General features: G+C 41.6%; 1 protein-coding gene across 1 annotated transcript in view; it reads left to right on the top strand.

Annotated features, from left to right (window-relative positions):
* LOC143040827 (uncharacterized) overlaps nucleotides 1-9,122 on the top strand; it is a 42,894-nt gene extending 33,772 nt beyond the window's left edge. The window contains exons 11-14 of the mRNA XM_076212265.1: nucleotides 3,770-3,902; nucleotides 5,266-5,453; nucleotides 5,837-6,169; nucleotides 7,073-9,122. Coding sequence (XP_076068380.1) covers nucleotides 3,770-3,902; nucleotides 5,266-5,453; nucleotides 5,837-6,169; nucleotides 7,073-7,288 — 870 coding nt within the window. The 3' untranslated portion in view covers nucleotides 7,289-9,122. The remainder of the gene's footprint in view (nucleotides 1-3,769; nucleotides 3,903-5,265; nucleotides 5,454-5,836; nucleotides 6,170-7,072) is intronic.
* Nucleotides 9,123-15,109: the final 5,987 nt, after the last annotated feature.

The raw sequence follows: 15,109 nt of genomic DNA, 5'->3' as shown, positions 1-15,109 counted from the left end.
AACTAGGAAGGTACAAAGTAGAATGGATAGAGTCAATAACATTGTACTTCATAGAATGTCTGAAGAAGTGATTCCTGGGATGAATTTAGATATAAGAGAGCAGAAGGTATTGCATGACAAGTTGGTATTTATCGAACTTTGTAAGGAAATGGGAATCACCTGTTATGAAAGTGAGATAGAAGAAATAAGGAGATTGGGAAAGTATGAAGGATTAGATGAAGGCAGAGCGAGACCTATCTTGGTGACTCTGAAAGGAAATATTAAGGAAAGAATTATGAGGAATCTGTATAGGCTAAAAGATTCTAAATCAAGTTACGCAGACATATTTAAGAAAGTAGGGGTAACCCATGATATGACTAAGGAAGAGAGGAAAGGAGATAAGGACCTTAGGGAGGAAGCAGAAAAGAAAAATTCAGAAGAGAAGGACCAGGGAAACTTCTATGTAATCAGAGGGAGGCCGTGGAACAGATACCTATTGAAATTGAGGAAGAAAGAAACCCATATGACGAGGAACACTGGACACACAACACAAGAGGGAAAAGGGCAACAAGTAGGAATGAAACAGAAAGTGGAAGTGACAGAAAACTAAGAGTGTCTTACACAAATATAGATGGATTAATAACAGGATTGAATGAGCTGAATGATTATCTGAAGGAAAAAGAACCGGACATAATGGGAATCGTGGAAACGAAATTAAAAGGTGAACTACCACCCAACAGTGTAGGTAATAATGCATATAATTATTGGATTAGAAACAGAGAGACAAAACAAGGGGGTGGAGTTATGTTCCTGACTAAGAAGGGTATAAATGTGAAGAGTGTTACATATGGAAAGAATCCAGTAGAGATGATTATGATCGAAGTGGAAGATAGAGATAAGAAGAACAGAAAGTTCGTGGTGAATTATGTGCCTCCGAAAACAGCCTCGTGGGAAGAGAGTGAACATAAAAGTATGTTAGAGGACACAAAGATAACATTAAATAAGATAATGGAAGATGGAGGAAGAATAGTTATGATGGGCGACTTTAATTGCAAAGAAGTCTGCTGGGAAGAGATGACAGCAAAGGGTGGAGACGGCTCATGGGGAAATGTTCTACTCGAGATGATTGTTGATCATACAATGACACAGTGGATACAGGAGAACACTAGGTATAGAAATGAAGAAGAACCATCGAGACTGGACCTAATAATCACATCTGAACCTGGAATAGTGGAAAAGATTGAATATAAAACACCAATAAGTAAAAGTGACCATATATTGATTGAACTGGAATTAAATGAGGAAAAATACATGAAAAGAAATGAACAATATAGAAAAGGAAGAATGATGTATGAAAAAACAAACTTTGATAAAATAAGAGAATTCTTTCAAAAAGAAAACTGGGAAGGAATATACAAAGAAGGAACAACAGTGGAAGAGAAATGGAATATTTTGAATTTTTTTTTATAAAAAAGGAGTGGAACAGTATGTCCCAAGACAAAAACAAGAAAAGAAATATATAAAATGTTGGTACAGCAAAAGTTGTGAGGAGTTAAAAGACAAAAGAGATAGGCTTGGACTAAGTGGAGAAAGGACAAAAGACCTGAAAAGTGGAAAATATATACTTGTTATAGAAATGAATATGTACAAGCGTGCAGAGAGGAAAAGAGAAAATATGAGAAAGATATCATAGAAAAGTGTAAAGATCAACCAAAACTATTTTACAGATTTGTAAACAACAAACTGAAAAACAGACAAGATTTGGAAAAATTAAGGCAAGGAGGAGTTGAATATACAGAGGAATTAGAAATGGCAGAAATTATGAACAAACATTTTAAATCAGTGTTTACAAGAGAGAACATACAACCTGAAGAGATCGAATGGAAAGAGAAAGTTCCCCCCATGAAAGAAATAGAAGTAACAAAGAATGAAATATTGAAACACTTGAGTAATCTAGATGTTAGAAAATCGCATGGACCAGATGAAATAGCAAACTGGATTTTGAAAGAATGCAGGAAAGAACTGGCAGACAAAATACATAGCATAATAAACAGTTCCTTGAAAGAAGGAAAAGTCCCAGAGGATTGGAAAAAAGCAAATATAGTACCTATATATAAAGGGGGAAATAAGGAAGACCCTACCAACTATAGACCAGTCTCTCTAACAAGTACAATAGCAAAAATTTGTGAAAGAATTGTCAAAAGTAGATGGGTAAAATATTTAGAAAAAAACAACGTGCTAAATACAAGGCAATTTGGATTCAGACAAGGACGATCATGCGTCACCAATTTGATATGTTTCTATGCAAGGCTAATAGACATAATACAAGAAAGAGATGGATGGGCTGATTGTGCATTTCTGGACTTGAAAAAGGCTTTTGACAAAGTACCACACAAAAAGTTGCTTAAGAAATTAGAAACTGAAGGAGGAATACAGGGCAAACTGCTTAAATGGATGGAAAACTTTTTGCAAGGAAGAAAAATGAGAGTGGTGATAAGAGATAAACACTCAGAATGGGATGAAGTAATAAGCGGTGTCCCACAAGGAACAGTTCTGGCCCCAATAATGTTTGCTATATATATTAATGATATGGATGAAGGAATTAAAAGTTATATGAGCTTCTTTGCAGATGATGCAAAACTGTTGAAAAAAGTGAAAACGGATGAAGATTGTGAGTCACTACAGAATGATCTGAACAAAGTACAGGAATGGAGTAGGAAGTGGGAGATGGAGTTCAACACTAAAAAGTGTAGTATAATGGAATTTGGCAAAAGCAAAAACAGAATAATAGGATCATATAAATTGGGAGAAGAAGGAATAAAAAAAGTAGAAAATGAGAAGGACCTGGGAGTCATTGTTATGAATAATATGTCACCTGAAAAACATATAAATAAGATTTTTGGAGAAACTTATAATTTGATAAGAACAATCAAAGTGGCATTTGCATACCTGGATGAAGAAATGGTGAAGAAAATTCTAACCACTCTGATAAGACCAAAATTGGAATATGCAGCAACAGTATGGTCACCAAGTACAAAAAAATGTATAAAAAAAAATTGAAAGAATACAAAGAGCAATTACAAAATTGGCACCAACACTCTCAAAACTATCATATGAAGAGAGACTAGCAAAACTTGAACTACAGACATTAGAGCAAAGAAGAGAGAGAGGAGATTTGATAGCTATTTACAGAATCATGAAAGGCATAGAAGTTATTGATAGAGAGAATCTGATAAAATGGGATGATGGAAACACAAGAGGACACGGAAGGAAAATCAAGAAGGACAGCTATAGAAGAGATCTGAAAAAGAACAGCTTTCCTCACAGAGTAATAGACAGTTGGAACAAGTTGGATGAAAAAATAGTGTGTGCAAGAACAATACATGAATTTAAAAATAGTTTAGATAAAATGAGATATGAAGACGGGACCCCACGAGCGTAGCTCTCCTTCCCGTGAAATACAACTAGGTAAATACACACACACACACACACACACACACAAACATACGCGCGCGCGCGCGTACTTGCGTTGGCGTGATTTCTTTGGCTCCTTTCGCACGCACCGACTTTTCGCCGTGCTTCGTCCACGACACATCATGCTCTCAGTAACCATGGGCGTCTATGGACGCTTTCACATGTGGTTGTTTTAGTGAGATAAGAAACCGTTCATAGATTCCCATGGTTATTTGAGAGCACGACGTCGTGTCGTGGACGGCGCTCGGCAAAAAGTCGATACGTGTGAAAGGAGCCTTACTTCTTCGTGCATTAACTTGGCTCTCATCCGACACAGGCCTCCCGGGTTTGGACTCCGCGCTTCCAACTTCCCAACGCAGACTTCCCGCGCGTTTCCCAGAAGCCTCACGTGGTCACCGTCAGGAGGGAAATGGACCCCGAGGAAGACGACCCTTCCCTCTCTGTCCATGGTAAGTTCTCGACCTGCCTCTCCACCTGTGTGGATCACGCCGGTGGATTTCTTTCATTCGCCTCCCAATCGAAACCCCGCTGGAACCCGGCTCTCAGTTAGACGACATTGACGTTTGCCATGACAGTATGCAGACTGTGCCACGGTAAGTTTCTATTCATTGTTCGAGTACTTGTCACCAACCCTCCCTTATCCCTGTTGAAAACTGCATCCGAAGTCTGTCACTACCAAGTCAGCTCGCTCTGTTTCCACAGTTCGTACCAACCGAAGAATGGGCGGAGCATCAGACATGACGTCATCTAATACTGTCCTCACGTTCCTCCCTTGAGTCCAGGCCAACCGCCTAATCAATTTCCTTTCACTCTTTTTTATATAAATGGTCTGTTATTTTACATCAAGTGTTGTCAAACACAAGCCATGCTTCCCTGCACGTGAGCTGATTTGGCATTAAAAGACTTTGAATGAGTCATGTTGTTTTTTGGGAGCCGGAAACAGGAAGTCCGTTGCAACCTGCAAAGTTGAGTGAAAAATGTTTTATCTTCTTTGCCAAGTTGATCAGATTAATGTCTCACGGCGTCACCAGTGACGTCGGCACTGGGGCATCAGTTGTATTAGATTATGAACATTTTTTCAGGTGGTAAATTGTAACCTATCCCAGCGACGCTGTCGATAACAAATCTCATGTTACTGCGACATCATCGTAACTGCGCCTGATTGGATAGTGAAATGAGTGCACGCCTTCAGCAACCAATCACACACACACACACACACACACACACACACACACACACACACACACACACACACACACACACACACACACACACACACACACACACACACACACACACACACATACACACACACACATACACACATACACACACATTTACGAAGAGAGGCTTAGGCACCTTAACTTACACTCTCTCGAAAGACGCAGAGTGCGGGGTGATCTAATAGAAGTGTTCAAGTGGATCGAAGGTTATAACAAGGGTGATGCAAACAAGGTCATCATAATAAAACAACAGGGCAGGACTCGCAGTAATGGGTATAAACTGGACAAATTTAGATTTAATAAGGAAATAGGCAAGAATTATTTTACTAATATTGTGGTCGATGAATGGAATAAACTTAGTAACCATGTAGTAAGCGCTGAAACTATCAGTTGTTTTAAAAAACGATTAGACAAATTTATGGATGGGGATGACAGGTGGTGATGGATACGGAACTGTCTAGTGTAGGCCTTATGGTCTCTTGCAGCCTCCTTTATTCATATGTTCTTATGTTAATCAGATACTGGGACGAACTACACAACCTAAAGCTTCTTTTTGGTCGCGCCCAATGATATACCTCCTCTTTCCCAGATGAGATCTACACGGGGTCAGAGAACCCCCTTGAACTTCGGCAGGATCTAAACGCACCTTTCCTATGCATTATGGACCTCCAAAATTTCCCCTTCGATACACAGCATTGCCAAATCATCCTCGAGCTCTCCTCTGCGCAGGTCGAATACACCACTTGGAGTAACGTCATTGTCAACTATCTGGGGGAGGTGAGTCACGTTCTTTAATGGCTTTATTCTGGCTATGAAGATACTATTTCATTCAGTCGAGTAAACTCCCACCCACCCCGGCCATCGGGGTACAAGAAGACATATCAGTAACTGTGACGAAAGAGGGAAAGTATATTCTCGATCAAAATAATTTTTTTCCAGAATAAGAATATACACTAACTTCGAAAATAACCTTGTCCTGGTAAACAGACCAAGAACTTTATTTCTCTATCTATACTGACTCAACCCTTAAAGTCATGAATGAGAAGTAGGAATAAGGAAGTCACTGAAATATCATGTTCTCAGTTGTGGTTGATTTCATTGATTACAATTTCTTTGTAAGAAGACGAGTGTTCGAGAGACATACTTTGTTCATCCCATAGGCGAAGCTGACAGAGTACGAAATTGGGGAGATGGTGACCTCCCTAAAAGAAGAGCGGGGATACAGTCGAGCTGTCGTTGAAGTCATTTTATACCGTCGTTTCACGTACTACCTCGCCTCCGCCTACCTCCCAACTTTTATGCTCATCATCATAAGCTACGCCTCGCTCTTCTGTAAGAAGGAGAACCGTGATCTTCGTGTTATGATGTCAATAACGACTTTGCTCGTCCTCTACGCCCTTTACCAGCAAATTGCTGATGGTCTCCCAAGAACGTCTTATACCAAGGCTATCGACGTTTGGTGCTTCTTTGCCATCACCTACATTTTCTCTCAGGTACCGCTATCCCTTACGAGTCCCCACACACCCACTCTCTTTCTCTCTCTCTCTTTCTTTAAAAAAAAAAAAAAAAAATCTGTACGATTTTTGCACCTTAGTGTATTTTTCCCATTTCTTTTTTCTGGATCTTCCGCATGATTTCAATTTAGCAAAGCTTACGAGTGTATAAACAATGTTAGCATACGTATCAAAGGGGTATTTCATTATGCAACGCATTACTGTCGTTGCTGTCGATTAGACGATGGAGTAAGGAAGACCTTAATTACAGTCATTAAAAGTGAGATACTCTATTACATGGTACCCATACCATACCACCTGGTATTCCAGCACAATACTTGTAAATATAACTTTTTTCTATTTATTATTGATCTGATGTTGATGAAAAAACCCGCTTTTGCAAAATGGTTTGTGGTAAAGAAAGCTTCTTCCAACAGCTGTTTTATCAGTCATGGCAAAACTCACCTTTACTGGGTTGGAAGGGATGGAAAAAAATTTCTCCGTTTATTTTTCTTTTAGTCTGTCACTCTTACTGTTTTTCTTCTTTTTCTTTTTATTCACCTTCCCCATTTTCTTCGTATTTTTATTCTTATTTTCCGCTTTATCATCTCTTTATAATATTTTTCTCCTTGTCACTATTCCTTTTCTATTGTTTTTCATTTTGTCATCAGTGCTTTTCATCGTCATATTCTTCCTCTCTTTCTCAGGCAGGCATCTTCATTTTGCTCATTTAAATTCCTCTTCTTCCTCTTCGTTTAAGTGTCATCTGCGTCGTCTTTTTTATTTTATCTTTTTTCAATTTTCTCCTTAGGCGTCTTCTTCATCCTCCTTTTTTTTTTTTTTTTTTCTAAGAGGAGAGGGGCAGGCTCCCTTTCGCAATCTATTACCCAACTTGTTCAACAGGTGATCCTTCATGTAGCTGTGGACGTCGACCTTCTGACCTCGTTAGTTCGCCGAGCCCGACGTCAGCATCGCACGATAACGGAGGTCAAACCGTACGGAGAGCCGAGGAGGAGGTCGTGCGTTAGCTTAGGCAACGCTCGGGTGTTCTACATCATCGTCTTCTTCGTCTTCGCCGTCGCCTACTGGACGGTGGTCATCCAAAGTATTGACTGGTAGACCAGAGATTCTCGTTCGATCCTTTTTTTTTTCAGATTGTACACCGTGATGACATTTCTCTCAAGTTTCGTTTTCTTTGTGACTACCTGACAGTGAGGCAGGTTTTGCCTTCCGAAAAACCAAAATTATGAAGAATTGTTAGGATCCGTTACAAAAGACGAAAGTATACGTTAATTGTTCATTTGTTTGTTAAGATATTTACCTCTTTAATTCATTTATCTAATGACTTGTTTTTTTTCTTCTATTTATTTGTATAAACATTTATATCTTGTTTATCTATTCACTTGTCTCTGTTTTATTTTATTTATTTATATATTTATTGTTTTTTTTTATCTGTTCACTCATTCATTTACTCATTTATTCATTTCTCCTTTCATTTCTTATAATCGTATTGCCGCTCTTTGAAACACGTAAATATTAAAAATTCATATATTTCTTCTTTCCTAGATGACCTATAACCTTGTGTCGTGCCCGTATGTTAAAAAAAAAAAAAAAAAAAAAAAATAACCTAACGAGTCGTAAGACTATTGCGGGGCTTGCTCATTTGTTTTAGTGTAACCTCCTACTAGTGACATGATCTTCATGTAAAGTACATACTAAGCACTATATCTATAGCTATAGTGCTTAGTGTGTTATTATTTGTTTGTTTATTATCATTTGCTTGATTTTCATTTACTATTAGTTATCTGTCAATTTATTATTATCTACTATTTACATGTTTGTTTATTATTTAACTATACCTATGCATTCATTTATTTTATTTATTATTATTTATATCTTTATAATTTTTATTTATTCTTATTTTATTTATTTATCATCATTATCATTTTTCCGCATCCGACTTAGTTATGGACCAAAAGGTCTCCTGTCGGCATGCTTCTTCTTTGTAATCCTTCTATACCTACACGCAGGGCCAGTTTAATGTCGCAGGCCAATTATAGTTCCTGTGTCCTCCCATACTCCTTCTCCAGTGAATTTTGATAAAGTAATTAGCCTACACAGTGTTAAACGAAATTAAGTACTTCCATCCAATTCTTTTATCAGTATTACTGTCATCAGTTTGCAATTGTTCTTTTAATAGATGTGTATTTTGTTTTTAGCTGGATTAATAAATGATGTCTAAGATGTCCAAAATTTGTGTGACGTCTCTCGATTCTAGCGTCCTAGGTTGTCGTCTATAGTGCCTAGTCTCCGACTTTAGTGATTAACATCGGCCCTGCATGTATGTATATCGAATATTCTAGTGGTGAAGAATATATTGACCATAACTGTTGTAACTGAAATGCACTATGATGACGGGTTAATTTCCATTTTACAAAGCAGTTATCAAGGTGTTTTTGCCAGTGATATCACGGACGGACATAATGCATGCCACTCTCAGGGAATCTGGGACGCAAATATAAACAAACACAATGAAGAATGTAAAGCTGTATATCAGCTTGCCAGAGTATTATTAAATGCGCATATCAGCTACTAGATGTCTCTGGTGCCACGTTTCTCTATTTTATTTGTAAGGATAGCTTTTGGAATTTATAGTACAGCGAAATGTAACGACCACTGAGTGGTAGAAATCTATGATGAGCTGACCTCAATCTGCTATTTTGAGCTGTGATTGGTTAGCATTATCCTGCACTCGGTCTATCTTCTAAGTTCATATCTACACAGATTGTCTTGTCTTTTGTATTTCACCGGTAAGTGCAATTTTCCTCTTTGCTGTATAAAAATCTCCTGGCTTTAGCCAGAATAGAACACGTAAAGAGTATACGAGATAAAAGATGTTCTTCTTATGTAATACTTTGTTCATAACATCATTCTGTGTGAGGTGTACAAAATATACCAGAAAAAATAAATCACATTTCATTACTGTCTCCTTCATACATGGATAAAAACATGAATGTCCTATAATAAATGGTTTTATGACATAAAACAAATACAAGAAATCTAGTTATTCTAGTTTGACTTCACAAAGCTGTTCTTATCAATCAAATATTGTATTTAAAGAAATCTAATGTCTGTTATCTGTGAGAAAATAAGACTAGATAACAAAGCGGAGTAATATCAGACAGTAGACAGTCTACATGAACCTCTAAGCAACTTCAATAAAGATTTACGGGCTTTCAAGACATTTACAATAATTTACCAGATACCGTTCCAGCAAGTTTGAGTGTAAAGCAGCCCAGGAAAAGACTAAAAGCCACAATTATATTATGGATGTTATAGGCTTTTGTTACCTTACTTTACTGTCAGGGTTGTCCTTGGCTGAAGGGAACTGCCTTGAATATACTCAGGACCCAAACCAACGATATAGATGGACAGATTAAGTCGTTTAAGCCAAGCGACAACTTCACTTCTTTTCTTGCGAGGTCCAGACCATTTTATTCAGCTAGGAGGGACTTCTGAAGGTGAAAGGGTGAAGACACTCTTTCCCCACTTTATCACTCCAACCTGCATCACCAGCCTCTTTTTAAAATGGCAAACCGCAAAGCTGACGTCACAGTTACCACGCTCTCTATCGGCACTTGGGCAAACTACCAAGAGCCCGGATGATGTGGACAAACCCAATGCATTTTATAAATTAAAAAAAGAGTTAACAATGGCGACATACGACCCATTTCCAATTTTCTATTGTCAGAGGACGATGTCCCTGGGGCCAAGATCGACATTCAACGTATTGACAGTTATTCCAACATTTAACTGAAGCATTGGTTGGAGTGTCGAGGACTAAAAATTAGTGGAAACCAGGCTGAACTTGTTGAAAGGTACAATCTATTTCCCACAGCATCATATGTCCGGTCTGGTCTTTTCTCTAACATGTCTAGGCTTTATTCTAAGTTAGTTTCTCAATCCATCGCAATGTTTTAAAGCTTTCAAGATCGTACTATATCAGTGTTTATTTTAATTAAAATGGCTACAGGCCGCAGACTAAGGGGAACCTGCTGATGGCATGCTATGCAATGCACATTGTGCAGGAAACAGCAAATTCAAATTCAAAATTTATCTATTTGATAAGGCATGTTAGGCCAAGGGAGTCATTCAATTGCAAAAGGGATTTTAAATTAGTTTCAAATTAAGCATGGTCCTACATGTGTCTTGTGTCTGTGTGTGCTTGTACTGACCTAGACTTAGTTTGTCAGTAAATGATTTATCTTTTTTCTGTTGCAATTTTTCAGGGTGAAATATTGTGTTGGATCAGGTGCTCACACAACATTGCCAAAACAGTCAATAATGGTAAATGGTACGTACACAAGGCCAACAACTACCTGCAGATATCTTCGTTAACCTAATAGTCATAGTAAATATCATCATTACTCCTAAGCCTAACCTACCAGTACCACGCAAGCCTGAGCCTCTGAGATTCTGTAGTTGCCAATGAATGAATAAACCACATTTCAAATTGAATTGGACAAAATTGTACTGTTTCAGTGCTTAGTGGACTAACCTACTCTGAGCTTAAGAGGGCAGGAACTGGATGTGGAGGTAATCGGAGCTAATTCGTTCTGTTGACGGGTCGGAGCAAAATAATCTAGTCGTTCAGTACGCCCACGAACATTTCGGTCGAACAACGGACGACGTCCAATCCGGTTGGCGACGTTCGAGAGGAACTTGAATGTGACAGCGCGGGAGCAGTCACTGCTTCATAGAACTAATACAATCGTAATCGTGACTTTTATTCCTGTGGGCTGTTCAGCGAAACCACGCAAGAAGAAAAATCGCAACTACAATTCACATTCCCCATACACTTTTTTGTGTTTGTGTGTGATTCACCATGGACTTGGATCACGTGTTAAACTCGTGATTGACATCTATTACCCTCCCGGATTGGAGCTCAGAGCTCATATATGATCGATCTATGGGTAATGCTGTGACCTTACTCACACACATACATACACACCCAACTCTCAGTCGACGCGAGTTGGAATACCGGCTCGCAGTGCACCAATACTGAAGTTATTTCAGTCCTGGGCGGGATTCGAATTCAGACCACTGCGCCGACGAGCCGTGTGCGTGTGTATGTGTGTGTGTGTGTGTGTGTGTGTGTGTGTGTGTGTGTGTGTGTGTGTGTGTGTGTGTGTGTGTGTGTGTGTGTGTGTGTGTGTTTGTGTGTGATTATCAATGGTCTTGGATCACGTGATAGACTCGTGATCGACAGCTATTACCCTCCCGGTTAGAAGCTCTGACATCAGAGCTCATATATGACCGACCTATGGGTAATGCTGTGACCTTACACACACAAAACCCCTCCCACGAGAGTTCGAACTCGAACCGCTGGAGTAACAGTTGCGAAAACTACCACTGCGCCGTCGAACCGCGAGCGCGCGCGTGTGTGTGTGAAAGCCGAAGGAGAGGAGGGGTGGTTGGACCCCCTCGTGAACCCGTATGTAGGCGGCGCAGTCCATGTCCCTGAGCGTCAAAGTAGCCCGGAAGCGTCCCACTGTGGGGGGCATCTGGGATCCATCGGCCATATATGTCAGCGCTGAGAGAGGTGGCTGTAAGACTGGCCCTAGATATTTCCAGCATGCCCAGGTGCCTGACTCCTATCATCGTGACGTCCGCACCTGTGTAAGGCAGCATAACCAAGCTGGAGGACACGTTCCCGAAGCAGATGAGGATGCTGACAGGTGGCGGAGAGCGATTGGAGCCGTCGGACATCTGGCGGCAGGTGCCGGCCTTCCCGGGGGGGAGGTGTGGCGGCGCTGAGACTTGGCGACTCGTGGCAATTCTCGTCCCGATCCTTGGTCTTCTTGAAATACTTCTCCCAGTGCCCCCTTTTGTTGCAGGCTCTTGCATCACCGCTATGCGTTCCCCGACGTCTCCGCCACCATTCCGTGGAAGCGTCATGTTCGGCGTAAGCGCGAGCAGGGCGAGTAATTCGACGTTGTCCTCTAGCGATGAAGATGAATCACTCCGTTATGCCATGGTCCGGGCTGGTGGGCGTGGCCTATGTGAGTCAGCTGGGATGTCGCGTTACGTCATCGTCGCTCCCTATGTGGGTCGCGGTCGCGTCGGGTGCGCTCTGCCGAGAAGCTCCATGTCCGGGGGGGGGGGAGGTGAAAGGTCTCTTTATTCGAACCCCTACTGCCCCGCAGAAGCGCGTCACACTGTTGAACGGCGCTGCACTGCTCTCATGGTCTAGCATGCACACTGTTGCACGGTTCTTTCGACATCTTACTCGCGAAAGCGCCACCTGGTCGTGTATCGTCACTTTACTGTCCCTCATTTACGCGCGCGCCACAGATTTGCGTATCGTCCCATGTTTCACTGTTGCAGGTTGCAAGCTATTGCATTGATCCTACTCACTGCGCCATGTTATGTTTTGATTGCAACAGAAACACGATGGGCGTGACGATTAACTGCTTTACTGTGGCTTTATGCGTACATGGAGCGCTACGTGCTCACAATATGACAGACGGGTATAGAATGACTTGAGGCTCGCTACGCAGAGCGAGACGACGCCACGTCTAGTGAACATATGAATGAGGCCTTGTCAGCCGTAACAAAGAGTCCTTGTACTGGAAGCGTGCAACTATGAAATAGAGCCTTAATGGCCGTATGAAAGAGCTCTTGTATGGGAATCGTCACTGCTGATTAGGGCACACCTCTACACCCTTGCACATTATTGCACTGTACACTATGTTAGTATCCTATGCCAACTACAATATGCCACAATTCTACTTTCCCATTGTTTGAATATGTTTAAAATACCTGCTTTGCATGCGTTTTGGCATCCCAAGAAATGTAAGCACCCATTCCTGAGGCGAAGCAGAGGGCGACCCGAGAGAGACATACAGAATCAATAGAAGAGTCAATAGAGATGAGAAGCAGAGAGATCCAGAACGAGAAAAGAACCAAGAAGACAAGAAAAGAAGCAGATGTCCAGGGCCCACCTGAATCTAAGCAGAAATTATTCTACATTCGTCGATTACGATAACTCGGCTAAACAAGTCCTTTGGACCACAACGAACGCCCATCTCCACGCAAAGTGCATAGCCTTCGTGTTTTCCGAATTGTATCGGACATCTCCAGACTACTGCTGGGCTAAGTGCATCTCGACATTCTCTCTTTATCTCTAATTTCTCAATTATGAAACATCAACCAATGTCTTACGCATTCCCGACTACCAGAAGCTTCACCTACCAGAAGTTATCGTGCGTCAGCGTCTCACCTTAAAATACCCATTTGTTCCCGAGACTGGAGGATCGGCCAAAACGATAAATCTGTTGAGCAAGACGGAAGAAAGCAGGAGACAGGGATGAGTAGAAAATGACTGTGTATTGACGACGCTATGATACAAGGAAGAGAGGGGGCAGGGGATGGAAGGGAGTAGGGAGTGGTTATATGTGAATGATGTTTTGCCGCAGTCCGAAGGGATGTCTCCCCATCTTCTCTTTTTCTGCATGAGGGGAAGGAGGGGTTGCCTGCCCACCGTAAGAATCTTCCTTCCTTACTTCCTTCTTGTGAGAGCGAAAGAGAGCTACAAGAGGCAGCTGGGGGAGTGGAGCTGGCCAACGAACCAAGGCGGTGCGAACACATCAGCCGTCGATGAAGCAGAAACGAGGAACATGGGCCGAGAAAACTGAGGTAAATGTGCGTCGCCTCGCCGACTGGAAGCCCGCGGCCCTACGGTGGGTGGCCCTACTGGTGTCTTTGTTGCATTGGTGTGGGACTGCTTCTATGTCACCGACTGGAAGTGCTACAAAGAGCGGAGCAATCGCCAGTTCTGACCACTCCTTGAGTGGAACAGTGAAGGAAATAAAGTTGCTAGAATGTCAGAATGTCGAGGTGGGTAGGATTTGTGGCGTCACCTTAAGTGTGAGGAAGGAAATAGGGAGAGGACCTGCCGGGAAACAAATCTTCTGTTGCCGGGCAAGAAATCGAGTTCGTGTCATTCTCATGCCTATGGTTCAGGTCAGGGGACTTTGGCGAGTATTCGGTATCTGTCAACGAAATTAACCTGAACGTCTCCTTCGTGTGTTTGGTGGGTAGATATTGATCAACAGGTAAAGTTTGAACTGATTCGTCTTCGGAACCTTTGTCAGCATGCACAACCGTTAACGGAATGAGACTGTTTTACACTTTTCAAGTGGTTCCATTGATCAATAAAGCAAATTGTACACATGTGTAAGTCGTTTGATTAAAATATTGCAAGAGTCCTTACCTTTGGAATATATATATATTGATGAATTCTGCTTAATTTATGCGCAGCAGACTGCCCAGTCGCTGAGAGCTATTAGTTGGCAACGACGACGGGAGAGCTGCTGCCGATCTGAGGGCCAGAGGGGTCTGTCGGTCCTCTTGCGAAGCTCTCGAGGAGCATTCCCACATTAGGTCTTACTTGGTACGAACGCGCTCAGACGCTGCCGGTTCGCCAGCCTACCAGCGGCGGTACATGGTTTGATACACACATACATGTGTCAAAATGCCCCTTTCCCCTTTTAATGGGAGTGACCGCGTCAAAGGAGATATCCATTCTTCATCCATCCTACACCCATCCAACATTCACACCCAGTAAAAAGCAAATAAACTAAATACAAGTAAACACAATAGATAGAAGTAAGTAACTGTAATGATAAGAATTATTTGCATCATACCAATACCCTTCTTCCCTTTTACTAAGAAGGTAGCCAGCCAAGGCACGCACCCCCCACCCTCCCCACTCCCATCCGTCACCCATTTACTTTCTTTGTTCTTTTTGGACGAAGGGTCATCCCTGCCCCCTTCACAGTGCCCGTGTCAGAGGCAGTGCAGCAAGACACAGCACGCCCACAGCAAGGCCAGCAGCTTCATTAGCACGATAACTCGCCCTCCTAGTCACCTCATGCG

The sequence above is a fragment of the Oratosquilla oratoria genome, chromosome 29, assembly GCF_046742065.1.
Source record: "Oratosquilla oratoria isolate Oo_2021 chromosome 29, ASM4674206v1, whole genome shotgun sequence".
In the NCBI taxonomy this organism is placed as follows: domain Eukaryota; kingdom Metazoa; phylum Arthropoda; class Malacostraca; order Stomatopoda; family Squillidae; genus Oratosquilla; species Oratosquilla oratoria.
This window is presented reverse-complemented; position numbering and strand designations above follow the sequence as displayed.